The 19662-nt window shown below is 53.7% G+C and overlaps 7 protein-coding genes across 7 annotated transcripts; 2 read left to right on the forward strand and 5 right to left on the reverse strand.

Moving 5' to 3' along the window:
• Positions 1 to 103: 103 nt before the first annotated feature.
• IAR55_002850 (uncharacterized protein) lies at positions 104 to 3839 on the reverse strand (the record flags this gene model as incomplete). Its single annotated transcript, XM_066945961.1, has 12 exons — positions 104 to 191; positions 250 to 335; positions 408 to 617; positions 676 to 758; positions 816 to 832; positions 902 to 976; positions 1038 to 1103; positions 1159 to 1317; positions 1367 to 2232; positions 2292 to 3008; positions 3060 to 3511; positions 3569 to 3839. The coding sequence occupies 12 exons, from the start codon at positions 3837 to 3839 to the stop codon at positions 104 to 106; spliced, it is 3090 nt and encodes a 1029-aa protein (XP_066803462.1).
• Positions 3840 to 7284: 3445 nt separating this feature from the next.
• On the reverse strand, positions 7285 to 7982 carry IAR55_002851 (60S ribosomal protein eL18; the record flags this gene model as incomplete). Its single annotated transcript, XM_066945962.1, has 3 exons — positions 7285 to 7320; positions 7381 to 7752; positions 7818 to 7982. The coding sequence occupies 3 exons, from the start codon at positions 7980 to 7982 to the stop codon at positions 7285 to 7287; spliced, it is 573 nt and encodes a 190-aa protein (XP_066803463.1).
• A 1140-nt stretch (positions 7983 to 9122) lies between these two features.
• IAR55_002852 (uncharacterized protein) lies at positions 9123 to 13136 on the forward strand (the record flags this gene model as incomplete). Its single annotated transcript, XM_066945963.1, has 5 exons — positions 9123 to 9256; positions 9315 to 10189; positions 10234 to 10299; positions 10368 to 10598; positions 10666 to 13136. The coding sequence occupies 5 exons, from the start codon at positions 9123 to 9125 to the stop codon at positions 13134 to 13136; spliced, it is 3777 nt and encodes a 1258-aa protein (XP_066803464.1).
• A 327-nt stretch (positions 13137 to 13463) lies between these two features.
• On the reverse strand, positions 13464 to 15410 carry IAR55_002853 (uncharacterized protein; the record flags this gene model as incomplete). Its single annotated transcript, XM_066945964.1, has 1 exon — positions 13464 to 15410. The coding sequence occupies one exon, from the start codon at positions 15408 to 15410 to the stop codon at positions 13464 to 13466; it is 1947 nt and encodes a 648-aa protein (XP_066803465.1).
• Positions 15411 to 15815: 405 nt separating this feature from the next.
• On the reverse strand, positions 15816 to 17160 carry IAR55_002854 (uncharacterized protein; the record flags this gene model as incomplete). Its single annotated transcript, XM_066945965.1, has 3 exons — positions 15816 to 16379; positions 16479 to 16860; positions 16946 to 17160. The coding sequence occupies 3 exons, from the start codon at positions 17158 to 17160 to the stop codon at positions 15816 to 15818; spliced, it is 1161 nt and encodes a 386-aa protein (XP_066803466.1).
• A 332-nt stretch (positions 17161 to 17492) lies between these two features.
• On the forward strand, positions 17493 to 18650 carry IAR55_002855 (di-trans,poly-cis-decaprenylcistransferase; the record flags this gene model as incomplete). Its single annotated transcript, XM_066945966.1, has 6 exons — positions 17493 to 17690; positions 17745 to 17887; positions 17957 to 18073; positions 18145 to 18246; positions 18299 to 18458; positions 18525 to 18650. 6 exons carry the CDS (start codon positions 17493 to 17495, stop codon positions 18648 to 18650), a joined length of 846 nt encoding a protein of 281 aa, XP_066803467.1.
• A 135-nt stretch (positions 18651 to 18785) lies between these two features.
• On the reverse strand, positions 18786 to 19484 carry IAR55_002856 (uncharacterized protein; the record flags this gene model as incomplete). The annotated part of the gene is made up of 1 exon (XM_066945967.1): positions 18786 to 19484. The coding sequence occupies one exon, from the start codon at positions 19482 to 19484 to the stop codon at positions 18786 to 18788; it is 699 nt and encodes a 232-aa protein (XP_066803468.1).
• Positions 19485 to 19662: the final 178 nt, after the last annotated feature.

Raw genomic sequence — 19662 nt, forward strand, 5'->3', positions numbered from 1 at the left:
TTCATTTCCTTACGCATTGTTCTGAGTTTTATGCTACCATGCTTGACGAGAGTTACGCGTTACATCGACGTCCAGTCAATCCGATTCTAAAACATGAACAGACCTATCTACGCTCCCGGAGCAAGTATCCCACGACTCCGACGAGTAATATCCCAAAGCCAGCTATGAACGCGAACAGAACGAGCACATCTCTATATGGAGCTATCAGTGACGGCAACGTAAAAGCTGAGCAGGGTCGTAGAGTCGTACCTGTAGTAGTTGCCCAGATCGAACCCGAAAAGTGTCTGCATGATGATGACCGCTCCAATCTCGACTTTGACACCGTTCAGTGAATCCTTGGGCCGTCGCGCGTCAGATTAATCTCGTATGAACGACGGACATCTCCACAAAGCCAAGACGGCACTCACGACTATCTGCAGCCCACTGCCCACCTCGTTGATGGAGAGAGCCTCCAGGGTATATCCCAAAGTGGAGAAATACCTCAACCATCTCAATACAGGCGGTATTTGCGAGATGTTGACGAAGAAACCAGCATAGGTCATCAAGAACAGATTGCACAGTGAGGACAGAAGGATTGCAACTCCGCCGTGCGTGAACAGACAGGCGAGGAGGAAGTTCTGGGTGCGTGTAGTAGGTCAGCGCTTGCGCGTGCGCCGAAGAGCTCGCTCAACTCACAAACAACGTCATGCCCAAGGAGAACTCGGCGATGATCAAGAGGAATTTGAAAAACCTCGCCGCATCGTGAGACAATCCGACCACTAGGTAAAGGGTTGTCCGTCAGTTCGGTCCCATCTCGGCCCGCTAGGGGGACTCACTAAAGTACACGATGATGCTACAGTCGCAATCGAACGTCATCAGACAGGCTAGGTTTTTCATTGGAGAACGGAAGAGACCCGCTTACCTGACCAAGATGGTCGGAATGAGTCTGAGGGGTATCACATCGAATATGACCCGAGACAGCAACCATGCTTGGGGTCTGCAGAGAGATGTCGAGCATCAGCCCGATCGCCGCTCCCCCTTGGGGTCATCGTGCTTACGAATAGAAGTTGCCGGATCGTTCCCTCAGGAACAGTGACCGCACTTCAACCAGATTGTACAGCGCGCTTTGACATCCAAGTGTCAGATTACCTTGGCCTCCACAACAACCCACTGACCCACCTCAACGACGAGAACGCGATCAGTGAACCGAGAAAGAACAGACTGCCGACTCTGTTTTGAAAGCCAGCAATGGTGATACCAACTTTGTAGTAAAGCCCGCCCGCAAATACTCCCAGTATACATGCCAGCAGGGTGTGTGCCACGAACAGTGTCTTGTCCCTTTAGGAGTGGTCATCAGCGATGCCTGTAAGCAATAGGGAGAGCTCACCGTTTGAGATTTCGCCACTCTCTTCCACTCAGTACTTCCACTTGGGTGAGGAAAGTGGTGGCGCAGTGATTTTTTGGCCATTTCCACCAGGCATCCTCCCTGATCTGACCAGCTCTGATTCCTGATAGATTATTGCTTGTACCCGTGGAAGCATGCTTGAGAAGGGTGGGAGCACTTGGAGGGTAGCTCATATTCTTTTCGATCATAGGCGTTTCCCTGCTATAAGTAGCGTTAGTGAGACTCCTTGTGGGCTCTTCGTTTGAGCTCGATTTGGTAGATGGACTGCTTTCTCTGCCATCATTCTCGATTACGGCACTACCCGTGATAAGCCCGTCGATCGGTCCACTAGCGATCTCTAGCAGGTGATCGGCGACGTTATAACCATCCGGACATACTCTCCCCTGTTTAGCAAAATATTCCGCTGGTCGGCTACCGCCTGGTCCGAAATATAGTTGTCTTCCGCCAGAGAGGAGCACGACTTGATCGAAAGCGTGGTATAGAGCTGAGCTGGGCTGATGGATCGAGGCGAGAATAGTGGTCCCTTCCCTTGCGAGATCTTTGAGAAGTCTGACAAGTCGCGCAGCTGATACAGAGTCCAGTCCAGACGTCGGTTCATCAAGAACCAGAACATCGGGAGCGGCGACGAGTTCGACACCGATGGACACTCGTCGAGCCTCTCCTCCTGATATGCCTCGGTGGTCCGAGGAGCCGATCCTAGTGTTTGCGATATCGGTGAGATGCAGCTGAGACAGGACCTCGTTTGCTCTCTCCGCTTTGATGGACGGTGACATTGATTCCGGAAGCCGAAGGTTAGCAGCGAAGAGCAAGGTCTCCAACACCGTCGAGGTTGGCGAGAGTACGTCGGACTACCGATGGGACGCACAGTTAGCACAATTTTTGTGGGAATTTGTGGCACACGCTTCACCTGGTCCACATAGCCTATCTTGACCCTGCCATCCCCTCCTTCCGGTCGCATAAATCCTACCTTTCCTTGCACTCTCCCTGTCTTCCGCTTGCCAGCCAAGACGTCGACCAAAGTCGACTTGCCAGCACCACTGGGTCCGAGTATGCAGCAGAAACCGCCAGGAGGGATCTGACCGCTGGAATCTCGCAAGACGACTCTTCCACCATTTGTACCCAACCCGCCGCCCTTTTCTTCCTCCGCTCCGACCTCGTCCTGATTGCCTACACCTTTCAACCAAGCGCCAGTCTTGGCAAGCATCCCCCCTGCCGCCGGCTTCACTTCATATCCTACACCTTCCCATGAGATACCCACGCTCCCCGACTTGTTGAGGACTCCATCTTGTCTCATGGTTTTTCTAGCTCTCCGCCTGGCGTATATGCCCCACATCAGGACTGCAATGATAGCCAGGAGAATGGCGCCTACCACCGCCAGTCCGGCTATCACTCCGCCACTTAGTCCATCACTCGACGTGCTGGCCGCGGTGATACCTAACGCTTGGTCGATCACGAACTGCTCTACACATTCGCCGATGGCGCAAGACGACAGTTCCAGTCCGTTGGGCCCGAACAGCGCTTCGAGGAACGACTGCTTGAAGTTGCAAGTGCCCGCGGCAAAGCAGTCGATGGTCAGCGGACCTCGCAAGGTGTTGATTGCGCCAGTGAGGTTTTGGGAAGGCGACTGATGCCCTGGATCAGCACAGGGTCAAGGCTTTTCGTATCTTTGACTCACAATCCCTCCGCCGCAGAAGGTGGTGTTGGTCCTACAGGTGCAGGTCATGGTAGGACATTGCCAAAGGGAGGTATTTACACTTCCTCCGCCCGGATCACTGCCGACGGTCTGTCCACAGCCACTGGCAGAGCAGTAGAATTGTTCCACGCCATCGTACCACAGCTGCATGAACACTTCTCCATCCGCAGATGTCAGCCCTGCCTCTTGCAAGACGGATACTCCTCCGGGTGTGCGCGATGAGTTGAGCGATCGGGTGATGGTAGCTGTCGATGACAGTGGGAAGAGGGACTGTAGGGTCTGTTGAATGACAGAGCAGGACAGTTGGGAGGCGGAGTAGACTGTCGGGATATTGGAGCAGGTAAGGGTCGAGTTGAGTGAGGAAGCGGAGGGCGATGTGGAAACGTTCAAATACCGAGAAAGGGAGTTGGCACAAGCTGACGCCGTCGAGCAGACTGTACAGCAGAATCGTGTCAGCAAACGGGTTCCGGTTCCAAACATCTGAAGCTCACCGGTACAACCAGGTCCTGTCCATCCATCACTACACGCGCAACCTGTACTGACGTTGCCAAAGCCTCCGATTCCACCAGGCGCAGCACCTCCGGGCGCGTACAAGCTCCCACCGCATACCGGCGATGCGCAATCAAGAGTGGAAGGAGAATTGAAGCCTGCTGGACAAGCACATGATCCGTCGGAAGGTGTGCCGTAGTTGTTGCAAGTCTGAGCGGCGACCGGAGCCACGGCCGCCAGGAGAACGGCGAAGCCCAGTGCCAGAGCGCGCATTCCAGAGAACGAATAGTTGAATTGACGCGAAAGCTGGCAGGATCGGAGCCAGGGAATATGGCGATTCAGCCTTGCTCGACTGGAAGCTGTATGCTCTGACAGGCCAGGATATCGGCGAGTTCAATAGTGTCGTGCGGCGCGCATCTCGACCACGCGCATCGTCACTGGATCGAAAGGAGGATGGTTTCTGCTCAAAGGCGAGTGAATCAGCATGATAGTCAAGCCAAAGCGGTGACTCGACCGTCATCTCCGCTATGTTTCCCGTACCTCATACCGTGAGGATACCGTACGCCATCGACAACCAAACAGACAAGAGCAGGGGCAGCCCGCGGCGCCGTGAAACCGACCACATGATCAGAGCGGCGGGATTTACCCCGCGATCTGTATCTTTGGTAAAAGTGATTGATTACCCTGGATCTTGTATTGAGCCTCAAGGCACAGGTTAGTCATCGCGTGAGATCGCAACAATCCATCGCGCGTCCGCAACCCGCAAGCAGGGATCTCGGTCGAATCTCTCGCAGGAGAGTGAAAGAGAGCACGTATAGTCGGTAGAGAGCACGTTTGGTCGGTATACAGTGCTCGCTGGCATAGAACGTCGTGGCGTAGAAAGAGTACGGGCCCTATCACAGTTACAATCCCCGCTCTGTCGTGGCATGGTATAGACTGCTCGCCGTGTCGTAGGACAGGATATCCGCCTCGTCGTGGTATGAACGTGCTCGCTCTGTGGCAGTGTACAGTGCAATATACCGTCGTGGAATGCAATGTGCCGTCGTAGAATACCCACCGGGGTGTCTGTTGGTTTTGTTCCACGTAGCATGGGATCTCGATATTCAGGCAACGAGCTCTAGCAGGGACGTTGAGCTTATCCTCATCGTCACTCTTGATGGTCCTTCCTTCCTCCAATCACTCACCCACCTCTTCGGTCTTTGGCACCGCCATCAGGATGGAGGGGGGCAGGCAGGAGGGAGGAGTATGGTCCTCTGTCACCTTTTCGTCGCTGCATCTTTGTTTTCCTTTTTTTTTTTCCTTTTTTTCAATTTCGCTGCCATTCGACGTCTCCCATGTCCACTCCATGCGGTTTATCCCCTCCTGTACACCTCAAGTGTCAGGGGTCTTGATACGGGAACTGGTTCGCTTTCATCCCATTTAGCTGTGCTGAAATCCCCCTTGCCATCGGTCGTGGATCAGCATCGCGCACCTCTCGGTACCATTCTTTGCCTGCTCTTACCACCACATCACATCCCGTCCTCTTGACGGGAAAACAGTCTGCGCTTTGTGGTCCTGTCTGTCTGATAGTTCGGGGTATAAAGCATGTCTCCCTTCTTTACGTGCGTTTATAAGCAACCCCCTTCACATTTCGGCACTTGCACCGCGTAAGTGGTCAGTGGTTGGGGGTTAGATGGTTGGTGCTTAGCGGTTACAGGGGGAGAGGGACATTTATACCTTTCGAGGGTTTGGGGTTTACACTTTCAAGCCTCTCTCCTGACGACCTAGCTTCTGCCACCCGATTCGCCTTAGAGGTCAGGGGGTTCAGGAGGTTAGGGCGAGGGGCGATCATCTCGTCATGGGGATAACACACGATAGATTATCGATGTCGTGCTAACGATTGTCCCTCGCTCGCAGTAGGTTGTCGCGTCGTCTCGAACATGTCCATGGCCCGGTGATCAGTGAACCAGGTTTTAGCGTGCATGTTCATGCATGCATGTCTGTCTGGGGTGCCCTGGGGGTGCCTGTCAAACGGTCGGTTCTGGGTTGCTTTTCTCATTCGGTCTTGGTGTGCTATGGCAAAAAGTGGTGCTGGTCTACAGGTCCGGACGGTGATACCCCCTGACTAGGGAAGGGTGGGTGGAGGGTCTTCGAGCGAGCGAAGCAAGCGAGAGGTAGGACCACGAGCGAGAGCGGTTGGGGACTATACTACGAGCGGGAACGAGTGATGGATGCTGCCATTCAACCAGAGCGGATAATGGATGCTGCCATCCCTTCTAACGTTCACTCTATGGCACTATCTACCCTCCCCGGCAGGGGTCCAGGGGGCGCAGCCATCTGTTGGGTTTCGAAAGGGCAACGCCCTTCGCTGATCAACACGCTTCGTCGCTGTAGGCTCCCTTTCGTTCCGTTCCTTTGTCCCTATCGACTCCCCTTGTCGCTATCACCTCCCTTTCGATTCATGCTGTTGTCGCTATCGACCCACTTTGTCACTATCGAGTCCCTCTGCAAGACCACATGGTGATATGATGCACTCTTCATCCCTTGGGCAGCGTCGTTGATTCATACCCTTCTATAACAAGACTATCGAATCGCACCAGTCTTTTCTTTGCTTTGGTCTGAATCCGCCCTCGAGATGGATACTCTGAACGTTAATCTGCGGCCTTTATATCGTCTACGCTCTGTGCAAGGTATGTCGCATTGCTTGGGTTCCTTGTGATCAGGTTCTGATCCTTGACTAGTATTCCCAGTGTCGTTGTAGTACCAATCATCGTCATGCACTTTCGTGTCACAAACAAGGGAAAATGGAGGCTTGCGTCCACGCGACGTTTTGTGCGAAGCATTTCGTTCCTGCCCAAAAAGATATCAAAGGAAAGCAGTACCGATCCGTCAGATGCGCTTCGTCCAGTCCGACGACGTTCTCTACCCAGTTCATAACCATGAACCACAGTCATCATACGCGCATGTCGGACCGTAGTCACTTGTCGATGTTCTGGGTGATCGGATGATACTGTAGACGAGTCAGCGAATCGAACTTGTCAATCTCCAAAAATCAGCTCTCCATATATGTCTATATGTCGCCCATTTTATGAGTTTCCTGGACTATCGTTTGATTCAATCCCCTGCTGTGCCTCTTCGTTGCTGGCTGACAGGCCTCAAGTCAAAAGGGAATGAAGACTACGGCACCCGGGACTCCCAGTTCGGTCCCGAGTAGATACCGCACGGATGCTGCGTTGACTCACTTCTATGGCCGTAGATGCAGAGAACCCCCCTCATTACACGGCTTGCTTGAAGGGAGAGGAGTAGCAGCGTGACGACGAATTCTTTCGGCCCGTGGTGTACGAGGCATGGATCGGGACTCGTTCGTCAATATGCACCTGCAGTCAGTCAAAGCGGAAGAGAGTACATGAGTACAAGTCGGCTGGAGGTCTAAAGACGAGAACAACGCGTGGATCGCACATCTTTATCGCTTGGACGTCATCGAGAAGCCAAGCCCCGGTTTCAAAGAGGCAGTGACTGCAAACAGCCTTCTGTGCTCCCTCTTTCAGTCCTCTCCAAAAACCAGATGACATGAAAGCCAAACCCAATCCCAACTCGCACAGGCGCAAACCGCAATCTCGATATGGTGCATGAAGGAAAAATGTCACATCCCAACGACCAGTGACGCCAAGCGCCACCGCTGCCAACTCCATAACCACTCGTAAACCTCGTTTCCCAGAAAATCTCTCTAGCGATAAGTTTACTTGTGGGTGGACTTGATCTTGAAACCCCTCGACTGTGTAGTTGGAAAGCGAAATTAGTGACAACCCCTGACGGCAAAAACCGGACGACTAACCTTTCTCCTACCACGGGCCTTCTCAAACTTCCTGCCCTTGCTCTCAATGTAAGGCTTACCGCCCTTGAGGGGTCCACCAAAGTGCTTGACGGCCTCTCGGACGTTCCTCTTGCCTCGGAGGAGGACAGTGTTGGAACCGGTAGGGGCACGGAGAGCGAGCTGGTCGAGGGTGATGGCCTCACCGCCGGCGGCGACAATTCGCTCACGGGCAGCGGTGGAGAATCGGAGAGCGGCGATGGAGAGCTTGGGGACCTCGGGGAGTCGCTCGTCGTCGAGGATGGGACCGACAACGACGACGGTCTTGGAGTTGTCCGGGTTGGAACCCTTGGTCTCCTTGACGATTCGAGAGATGGAGATGGGGGGTCGGTTGATCTAAAGGAAAAAGAGGCGATCCCATCAGACATCAAACCTCAGTTCCACCACCACAATCCACCCACCTTGCTCATGAACAACCTCCTGAGGATGACTCGGTTGAACCTCGAGTCGGTCCTTCGGGCCAGGAATCGGTATAACTTGACGAGCAAGAGCAAGTAAGGGTCCTCGGACTTGGGAGCCTGTCGGTTTCCCTTCTTGACGTGGTGGTGACGGATATCGATACCCATCTGTGTAGGCGAGAGAAAGGTGAGAGCGCAACAATGTAGGGAAAAGTGGTCGCCGATGGATTCGACAGTGCGGGTGAAGGGAAGATTGTGCAGAAAGTGGAGAGGAGTATATTGTCAGCTTTTGCCCTCGCCAGATGTCCATAGTCCTCAACGTGTCCCCCTCCATTCTATCGTGATCCTCCCTGTGCCGTTCGTGTCCATGCCGCCCATCTGTCATATCTCGTCCACTTCCCGCACTTCCAATCACAATTTCGCTTTGTTCCTTCCACGGTGCACCGCATGTCCCTCTCCGACCGCAACCTGTGCTCTATCTTGCCGTCCGCCCCATCGATCCAGTGCAGTACTCACTTTGTTAGTTTTGCTGACGGACCTACCAAGTCGATGTTGAAAGAAAGAGGAAACCAGATGAATGGATGGATGCACCTGAAAGCGAGCGAGAGGCGCCGAACGAAACCGAGAGCCTACGAACGAGCCAGAGTAGGGTGCTGGGTGCAGCGAGCAGCGAGCATACAGCAACTTTACGCTGCAAAAGCCTGGTTCGGGAACTCGGCGACAACGGGCCATGGCAGAGAAGGCTTAGGTGTGGCACTTTTATGCTGGTCGGATTTAACCTCTGCGAGATTTATCTCCGACACACACGGGATTTTACACATAGTCGCTCAACTAAAACGCCTCCTCACACTTCAGCTCCCGCCGCGCCTGACTTTGTCATGTTGAATGCCTGAAGTCGTGTTCGGTGGTAGTCTAGGGAGGAATGGGACGAATGATCAGACTCTGTTAGTCCGAGCAAGACACGACGAGCGGAATGTAGGTGCGGTGTAGCCACTAGGTAGCAGGTCAGAGTATGCATGAATCGATGATATAACTCAAGGACGCAGGTCCGATACCAGTGGTGATCCTTGCGTCAGTTTCAGTCCCGGCCGAGCGATTTGCCACCCAATCGGAACGGACAACATCGTTTGGTTCTCGTTGAGTGATATTCTACTCCTTGTCATCAACAACAACTCGTCCATCGTCTTTTGCTACACCACTTGTTTCTGTTACCCTCACTACCGTACGTTGCCATCTCCTCACTAAAGATACACCCTATATACCCGGTACAGATATCCTTCTCTCGCTATCCCCGCTGGCCTTCACCACATGTCACCCTTCAGAATAAGGCGACGTCGCCCGACTTCAGACATTCGTCATGATAGGAGGGGCTTATCCTGGCTGCTGCTCCTACTGACTGTGACCACGACCGAGGCTTCAGACTCGAATATCATCATCCCACGGTAAGAACCGTTTGATACTGGCCCAAGAATCGCAAGGTTGACCGATCGTCCCTTGTAGCTGGGGTCAAGCAGCAGTTTTAATCTCCTCTCCTCCTACACTCGTCATCCAAGGTGGAAAGACCGACCCCTCATCCTCGTATACCTACTCTAATTCGCCCAATACCGGCGAAACTCTGATCCTGCCATTAACTTCCAACTTCTCCACGACCTCCTCACCATTCTCGATCTTCGACACGCCTTCCGCTCCCACCTCTTCCTGGCACACCCTCTCTCCCATCGGACAAGCCGGTGGTTCCTGGCAGCTGCTGTCGTTTGGCGGTGATGGCGGTACGAGTGAAGCCGTCCAAACAGCCGCAGATTCCGCGTGGACGATCGCTCTTGATCCAACTTCACCATCGGTCAACTTCACCCATCAACCGACCTTGTGGGGATCAGAGCCCTTGAGGAGGATATATCATGCAGCTGCTACCGGCTCAGATGACAAGACCTACTTCTCCGGAGGATTAAAGGACGATGGTTCAGGCGCAACTTTCACCGATGTCCACGTGTTCGATCCCACCACATCAAGCTTTTCATCCTTGCCGAGCCTTCCTATGGGTCTATACCACCATACTTCACTGGTGCTGTCGAACGGCACCCTTCTCGCTCTGGGCGGTGCGTACACTTCACCAACCACCGGTTCTGCCGCTCTTCAGCCCTACTCCAAGATATACAGCATCGACATGACCGCAACGACACCGTCCTGGATCGAGATCTCAATCTCAGGCTCGGTGCCAGGGGGAAGAAGGGGGGCAGCGGCGACATTGAGCGGCGATGGGAGCAAAGCATTCTTATTCGGTGGTGCAAACGCAGGATTGAATCAAGCTTACGGAGACGGCTGGGAATTCAACTTGGGAGACTGTACCTGGAAGCAAGTGACGAGTGGAGGACAAGGTGAGTCAAGACAGGTGTCGGACTTTTGGCTTACAGTGCAAAAGGTGCGGGACCTCGGTTCGACCACTCTGCTGTCCCGGTCGGAGGCGATCAGGTAGTGGTCTTTGGAGGTTAGTTCAATCGCTCGACCTGAATCCTCCCATTGTTCCGCTGAACCCCTGTGTTGCTGCTGGCGTAGGATACGGCGATGGACAGCCGGCCGATTCAAAGGTTCACATATGGAACAGCGCTTCGAATTCATGGGTCAGTTCTTTCACCCCTGCGAGCTCGACGGCCACCACCACCACATTCCCCAGTGCACCTGCATCATCTTCGAGTGAATCTAGCGCAGTCAGTAGCACAAGCGGTCCATCCAAAACTTTGTCCTTGGAGTCGCATTCTACCCACGTAGAAATCACGGATCAATCTTGTGCGTTCTTCGGCAACCAAAGGTAACAAGGTACCACATGTGATAAATCGCTGACCCCCTATCAAAGCAAGCGCCGCTACCTCGGAAACCAGCACGGCAGATGCTGGCGCTCATAGTCATCCGCTCACCACTCCCATCAGAGTGGGACTAGTGCTTGGTATACTGGGGCTCTTAGCTGCTGTCTTCGGATTATGTCTGTGGCATTGTCTCCGCCGACGCCGACGCCGATCCCGACAGCAAGCGACTACTGGTATACCTTCATGGCCTTCCACAGGACCGAAAGGCAGGATTTCGAGTAGACCGTACGGTGCTGGAGAGAAAAGTGGTCAAGGATGGATTCAGGAGCTGGTGGTGGGAAAGTCACCGACAGCGGAATACAGTGCATGGATGAGTCGGGAAAAAGGCGCGTCTATCGGACTGGGCATGGGCGTGATCGGTGCGACTCTTGCAAGCATCTCTAGCAAGCTCGTTCCTCGTCAACAGTCTGTGGTGGAGGATCCGTATGCCCAACTAGGCGAAGAGGCACAGGAAGATGGCCATGTCGGCGGACCACTGCGGAAATCTACTCGTCGAGTGGGGAACGGCATTCGACTGGTTGGCCCCCGTCCTCCACGGAATAATACGCGGTATTACTCGCCGATGCACGCTGGGAAGTCGACTGCAGGTCGTCCTGTGCGTACTGCAAGTATCTTACGCGATGACAGGATTGATGTGTTCGGGGAAGAAGAGGATTCGAGAGCCTTCATAGATTTCCGCGATCCAGCCGAGGACGATTGGGTGATGCCATCAGATGAAAGCGAGAGTCGATGGAGATCAGCGAAGAGTTTCTTTCTCATCAACGGGGAACAAGTCCATGGCGACGATCCGTTCACAGGGGATGACGAGGACGAGGACGATGACGCTCCAATCCTGCCACCTTTCAGAGGTGGTCCGGTGCCAACTCCGCATGACTCTCGCTCTGATCTTGGAACATTCGATGAGATCGCTTCAATGTCCAACCCGTATTCTGAGCTTTCCAGGATCTCTCGAAAGCGGCTGTCTGTCTCATCGCAATCGCATTCTATTGAGCACCAGCTCCCAACCCTATCACCCTCCGAACCACTCGACCTGGCAGGTCTGCTGGTACCACCCGCGGGCTTCCAAAGATACTCTGATAAATCACTCCCTCGCTCCGAACGATCCGGAGCATCTGCGTCTTTGTCTGACGCCGAAGAGGGAGTCATCCACCAAGCTAGACTTGCGAGACAACAATCACCAGCGGTTGTCTCTCCGGTGGAAGAAGCCTACGTGCCGATCAAGCGTAGCGAGTCATTCTTCCGAAGGATGGCCGCAGGAGGGATCACTTCGCTTCTCGGTCGCGGAAACAGTCAGTTGAGCGCCATTAAAAATCATCCAGAGATTCGCGATCCTGCACCTCAGCCGACTCTTTGGCCGGTCATTTCCATGGAGGATGCCTCACCAGCTTCCCCCACTTGGCCGAGCTCAAGAGCAGACAACCTTGGTGCCCCTTCAGCCCATCCCAAAGGTCCCAGTCTTTCGAGTCTTACTTCGGTGAGGACCATGAGGGACATGGTCGTCATTCAACGCGAGATCACCGACAGCAGCACCGAAACGATACCTGTCATCGATCCTTCAGACTCTTCCTCCCAGCCGGCCTCGCCTTCCAGCACCGGACCGTGGTCGATGGGCGAAGGGGATGACAGTGGTAGAGAGGGTGTGGAAGCCGAGAACCACGATGTGCTCTCACCTCTCATGTCGGAGAGTTCATCAGCCTCGGGAAGACCTGTTGGAGGAGGACATCATCGCCATGGGCGCACACTCGGCACTGAAACCCCTGGTACAGTCATATTCAATGGTGCTGACTTTGCCAGTCCTGCCGTCTCCAGTTTTGGCCCGAGTCGACTGGATCCTTCGAGCCCGTCTGAAGTCACGGTCCCATCTACGTCGACCACCCCCGGACCGACGATCTCGAAAACAGCACTGCGACACATCTCTCCTACCACACCGAAACGAACCACTTCCACCTCGCTCACCACAACAGCGATCGAAAGACCGTCCGAGCCTCCTTCAGGCTCACCGGTCCCTTCCCCCCTTGTTCAACATCGAAGGCCCGTCAGGGAGGTTGTCAATTCCATCAATAAGAGAGCTGGAAGTACCCCTTTACCCACGACTCTGCTTTCGCCAATGTCGAGCTATTCGCCCATTCCCTCGCCAGGGAGGACACTGTCCATGAACAGGACGGAAGGATCGAATACCCCAGCCCGCACTGGATATCGTGCCTCTACTTCGAGGACGGACGATCCATTTGCGACCCCAAAACCTACGACCGAATCTGCCCAAGACCCATTTGCCTCTCCCGCTCAAGCATTTGCTCCAAAGTCTAAGACTTTGACGGCGAGTGAAAGACTGGTATCACCGGCTTCCGGAGGGAAGAGGATCTCGTCACCTTCGGGACAGACGAGACCGACGACGATGTGGCAAGCCATCAAGAGAGAGCAAGAGTTGAAAGTGGCTAATCCTGATGAGACAAGGAGATGAGGGGAGGTACGGTCATTTCTTGATGTTGGAGCCATTCAATAGCTTGGCGAGATTTTCAGCTTAGCATCCGATCACTTTGTGCTTGTCCAGTATTTTGCGGCAATGACAAGAGTAGATGCAGTCTCATGGACAATAACAATGGACTTTCTGGCAATCCTAAATCTACATGAATGGGCACAACAACGACGTATGATGTGGAATAGCACAACACATGATCGTCACTAAATATGACAACGGTATCACCCCTGAACGAACCGCCCATCATCAAACGGATCGACTCACTGATCAACGTCTGCGTCACTACTGACACCACACACGACACATTCCTCATCCACTCGCCTCTCTCTTGCCCAATTCCAATCTTCTCAACCTCTCACTCAACTCCCTCTCTTCCAACCCATCTCCTCGTCTCATTCTCCTCTGACTCGGGCTAGGACTCCAAATCCTCGGACCGCCAGTGGGAGCTGGTGCTGGCGAAGTAGGTCTTGACATCGATGGAGAGGTGGAGGATATGGGTATGGAATGCTGACGGGTGTTGTTCGGTCGTTGAGGTAAAGGTGAATGGAGGATGATAGGGAGTGGGGACAGGATGGGTAATGGGGAAGGTGAGGTGGGTGGTGGACTTGTTGTGCTGAGTAGCGAAGGGACCTTCGTCATCGGTGTTGGTGTCGAGATATCGGCATTGGGCCCTAGACCCAGTAACAGAGTGGAATCTCCATCATGAGATAGAACCCCATTCCCATCTGCATCCCTCGGTCGTTGAATGCTCGATCCTCTCTGTTCCATCCCTTCATCCCCTCTTCCCTCACCATCCTCTCGGAGCCCACTCAACAACCACTTCTTCCTGATGAGATCCCACTCATTACCCATCGACCCAGGCGAGAAACCGACGACGACTTTTCTTCCTCGCTCTTTCTGACCAGAGTCCTGCAAGATCGATGACGACGGTTCGACCACTTCATCCGTCCTTTCCGTCCGTAGACATTCGTCCGATTCCAGAGGAAAAGTCGTGAATACCACTTTGAGAGATTTCGACACATAATATGTCCTCCGACCGCCTGTCTTCCTCTGCGATGTCGGAGTGGGACATCTTGACGTAGACGGAGTCGAGGTGGAAGTCGTCGTTGCCGTCGTCAAAGTACCGTCCAGGCGTCTTCGCCTGGTCGTCGAAGCATTCCTCGAAGCGTGTCGTACTGCTTCTTCATCCTCTTCCTCCGCTTCTTCATCCGAGACACACAGGAATTGCAGCTGAATCGCATACCTCATACTCTCTTTCCGTCTCTTATCCTTCATGTCTTTCTCGACGGTCTCCTCGTCCCCTGGAGCACCTGTCTTGCTCTGGACATAACTCTTCTCTCGGACGAGTAGTCGTCCACCGACGGGGAGACGTCGAAGATCGTAGGGTATCAGAAACACCTTGACGGCCTGAGTGGGTGTTTTCACGAGTACTTGGAGTTGACCCAACGGCGCGATCTTGTATCCCGGGAACGTAGGCGGTGTCGCAGAAGGTCCTACCTTTGATGTTGTGTTTGTCTCTGAGACCGCGCGTGATGACGAGCCTTGAGGTCGATTGTACAAGTCGAAATAATGAGACTGGAGATTGATCGTCCCCACCCATGGAGTCTGTCTCTTCCCTCCTCCTCCTCCTCCTCCTCCTCCTCCTCCGCCTTTCAGCAACTCTGGCGAATCGTCATGGTCCAAATCATAATACGTCGCTGAGAAAGGTACTGCCAGATGAGCCGGACATCGCAGCTCGGGAGGACATGTCTTGCCTCTTCCGAGAGATCCGAGATGGAGTGAGAAACCCTGTGTGAGCTGGTGTGGTGGATGGGCGTGAGACATTCGAGAATGGAGGAGCGAGAGCGGGTACGAGCCCAATAAAGGGTGTGAGCGTGAGAGAGGTGGAGAAGGGGTTTGATTCTCATTCGCACCTACTGACGAGTCGGTGATCCGATCTGAGACGTCACGATTTGAGGAAGAGAGCAGAGTGGGAGATAAGGGAGAGATGGGTATTCGACCATATTGTGAACCATGGTTGGCCGAAGAGAACCGTCGTGATGATCTTGATGGAGTAGGAATGGGTCTGGTTTCTGACTCTGACGACCAGATTTGATGATTCGGATGTCGTGATCTCAGAGAAGAAGACGAGGATGGTGAAGGTGTTCGAGTGGACGCGTATAAGGGGGGTTGCGAAAGGGGTGAACACCGGATAGGAGATGATGTGAACGAGGAAGATGATCCGGACGGACTCGAGTTCGGAATCGTGTATGTCATCCGGCCTAGGGTACGGCCATCACGGCCCAGTAGAGGACAATACGAGGGTCCAGGTGGGTGAAAGGTACATGTAAGATGCAGAAAGTACGGATGTGGACCATATCGCTGAAAGCGGGTGGACGTAACAAAGTGGAGGGAGCACGTCATTGGGAATACGTACGGTTATTGATGCCGCTTGGATTGATTGATTGATTGACCGACTGACTGACTCATGCTTGGGCGGATGTGAGGGAATGCACAGTGAGGGCAACCACATGAAGCTTAGAGAAGATCACACATTCATGACAGAACATATGGCATGATATATTCATTCGTTATGATCCATGTTCCCCTTCCGCATAGGACCACTGCTACTGCGACAGATGTTTTGATCAACGTCCAGTTTCTTCCCCCCCTAAAGCTGGCTTAGTCTTTCCTTGAACCGTGTCCTACAACACCTGCACCACTCGCTTTCTCCCAAGCTGCATCACCCTTCATCATCTTCTTTCCCTCCTCCATCAGATCTCCGACCCCAGGCCCACTCTCTTTACCCTTCTTCGCGCCACTCTTGCGACTTCCACCACCCAGAAACAATCCCAGACCAACCACACCTGCCAGGACCCAAGCACCTCGCTTCTCCTCGTCGTTCAACCCTTTCCCGTCATACTCGTATTCACTTCCCTTGCCTTCCTTGGGCAAGCCGATCTCCGGGAACTTGAGTCCGGTAGCCTTCCAAGCCGAGGCAGGGGCGGAGAGGACGCTTCCGGCCAAGGACGAGAGAGAAGGAATGGAAGAGAGCATATCGGGAGCATCTTCGGCGACTTCGAGTGTGTGCGAGTCGGTGTGGGAGTGAGTACCGTGGACGGGTCCACCGGACAGGTGAGTGGAGGCGGATGCGACTGTGAGGACTTTGGCTGCAGCTTCGGGAAGAGCGGGAGCGGAGGATGAGGCGAGGGCGGCGTTGGATGAAAAGTTGTCAGGGGTGAGGGGCTAAGAGTCAAGTGATGATATCAGTGGTCTTTCCCGCACGTAACCTCGTCTTGTATCACAGACCACAGCTTCACCTAGATGTAATAAACAGGCACTCACGATGATCTGCTCAATCTGCTCATCCGCTTTGACAGAAGGGAAGCTCATATCCAACTTGGCGCCACCTTGGTTTGCAGCGACTTTGCTGTTTGGCAAGCCAGGTGCGACGGTCACCTGCTCAGGAGCGACAGGTTCAGGTTTGAGCGCCTCGGTTCGTTGCGAAGACACTTGGGGTCCGGTAGAAGTGACTGATTCGAGAGCATCGGCAGAGACGGCAGTAGCGGGACCAGGCGCAGCGGTGGTGCTGTCCTTGGTCGCTTTCTTGGGAGGTTGGGATCGAAAAGCCGTGGTGGACAGCGTCCTGGCGTTGTTGGGGAAAGGAGGGAGCGGTGGGAGGAGAGAAGAGGTCTCGGCTGATTCGAGGCGTGAGACGAGGGTGGCCCTACGACGGATTGTATGTCAGCTCAATGGCTGGCCCCACTCGCGAGACGATGGTTCAGAAATGTGACAACGATTTGTTCACTGACTTGTTGCCTTGCTGAGAGAGACCTCGCTTTTTCAGCTCCGTCTTGAGCGCAACGACAGTCTCATTCTTCCAGTTCCTCTGAGAGCTGAGCAACACAGCGGAAGCCAGACTCCTCGCCCTGGGCCGGGTCGGCGAAGGTGGACAGAGTGGAGTGACGGCGTTGGTAGAAGGGTTGGTCGCTCTCAAGAGACCTGCGGATACTTTTCTTCGAAGCATGTTGGTCAGTGTGATGCTGTGTGTTCTTGTTGATGAGAGCATTATCATTGTTGTACAAGTGGAGTGGGATCTTGTTGATCGACTGGGCTGTTGTGAGGGTGGAGTGGGACAAGGGTTGAGATGGTTCATCCGATGGGGTTCTCGTAGAGAGAGAGAGTGTGTGTGTGTGTCCACGTGGCTTTGATTCATGACGCGAAGTGTTTTCGTGTCCGTCGAGCTGGAACAACAAATAATTTCAGTCATCACTTGCTTTGTATGCACAGCTCATAGCCCTCACACACAGACTCACGGTCTCTCGCTGGTCGAGAAGAGGTCACCATCTCACCCTTGACATGTCTTCCTCACCACTGCTCTCGGACCTGGTACATCGTGTGTTCTCCCTCATCACCACCCTGCTCCTCTTCCTGCTCTCGCTCGGACCTATACCGCAACATGTTGGATTCGTCATGGACGGGAACAGACGTTACGCCAGAGAATCAGGCAAGCAGGTGGCAGAGGGACATTCGGAAGGGTTCCATGCGTTACGTAGGGTAAGTGGAGGATTGGGAAAGCGTTTCCGAGACGATACTCATCTCCGCTCACAGACCCTCGAGATTTGTCTGAGACTACGGATACGAGCGGTGTCGGTCTACGCTTTTTCGATAGACAACTTCAGCAGATCAGAGGCGGAAGTGAAAGCCTTGATGAAACTTGCCAAACAACGATTGACAGAGCTGTGCAAGCATGGGTAAGCTCTCTGACTCCTGCAACGTGGTTGAGAGCTCAGTCGACGTATTTGACCATTTCCTCTTTGTAGTGAACTCTTGGAAGAATATGGTGTCAAGATCAGATTCGTTGGGCAAGTCGGACTGTTACCTCGTGATGTTCAGCAGGCCGTTCGAGAGATGGAAGAGATGACGGCAGGACACAAGAAGTAGGTCCAGCTTTTCACGTCTAGACATCGCTCTCGAAAACGAAAGCTGATATCATTATTTGATATCGCAGCGGAGTTCTCAACGTATGCTGTCCATACACATCTCGAGATGAGATCACTACAGCCATGCAGGATACGGTGCAGGGCATCTACGATGGAGAAGTACCGCCGAGGTGAGGAATAGCTACCTAAACGATGCATGAGTTGACAGACCTCGACATTCAGCACAATCACACCTAGAGATATCTTCGATCGGCTCGGGACTTCACAAGCTGTCGCTTCGGTGGATGAGCGGTTATTCTACAGTCCGAAAAGTGCCGGCAAGCTGGATATTCTGGTACGGACCTCGGACGTGAAGCGTCTGAGTGACTTCATGATGTGGCAGGTGAGTGGGGTTTGTCCATCGCCTCGCTGCGAATGCACAGGGACTGACCCTCTGTGATCGGCGCAGGCCTCGGACGACACCCAGTTGCACTTTGTCAAGACGTACTGGCCCGAGTTTGGACTCTCCGATATGGTTCCGATACTACTGGGCTGGCAGCAGAAGGTGTGGATGAAGCGTGTGGGTTTGTCATGAGTCGTGTTGTGCATGCAAGGTATACAAGTGGTGTGTCGTGTCGTATAGCCTGTAATTCTCCCGTTGTCCATGCCTGCCTGTCCCCCTCTCAGTTTGGGCCTCCCTTGCCCACCCCCACTGCGCCCCCCTGACCACTCAATCACAGCTTCCGTCGTCGGGACCATCCTTCCATCTCTTGTCCAGATTCTGAATCCCACAATCAAACTTCTCCTTTCCCAGCTTCCCATTCACCTCGTTGTGTCGCTCACATAACCACCTCATCAGTCCTTCCCTCCCACTCACATCCGGTGGGTTCCTTCTGATATCCTTCTGAAAGTCTGTCGCACACCATGAACAGGGGTAGAGCATCGAGAGCGAAGAGAGCAAACTGAGCATGTTGGTTTGAGCTTGTGGAGGCGCTGTCAGAGGATAGTAGGCGGCGGTAGTATGGAGGAAGGTCCAGGTCGATCGACCCAGAAGTGCTGTATCCGGTGGACAGTTGGACCGATCCGCCGTAATGGGAGTCGTTGGACCGACCGTTTCCGTCTTTGGTTTTGGGTTTGAAGCCGATGAACCACCACTCATCATAGCTGCGAAACCGGCCATTCCTCCGCTCGCTATTGAGCCGCCCTTCTTGCTCCCCCCATTTCCACCGCTTTCCCCAGCAGCAAAAGTCGAACTGGTCACCCCGTTCCCGCCCTTCTTCTTGATCTTTGCCCAGTCTTGCCACGAATTGCACACCTTGCACACTTTGCCGTTCTCATCGAGGATGAGACCAGGAGGGAGATTGGGATGTGTCTCTTTGGTCGTTCGACGGGGTGGAGTGTAAGCCGGGGCCGAGTCGTCGATGGTCATTTTTTGGCCCAATGTTCAAATCTCTCCCGTCGATGGGAGCAGTTGGCGTCGAGTTCAGTTGCGGGATGTTGATTCGACAGAAGATGAAGCTAGATACAGAACATCAGGACCAAGGCTTTGTCATTGCACCTGTTCTTTTTTTGATTTTCGAACTCGCCTCCACCTTTCACCTCAATAA

The sequence above is a fragment of the Kwoniella newhampshirensis genome, chromosome 5 (genome assembly GCF_039105145.1).
Source record: "Kwoniella newhampshirensis strain CBS 13917 chromosome 5, whole genome shotgun sequence".
Lineage (NCBI taxonomy): Eukaryota > Fungi > Basidiomycota > Tremellomycetes > Tremellales > Cryptococcaceae > Kwoniella > Kwoniella newhampshirensis.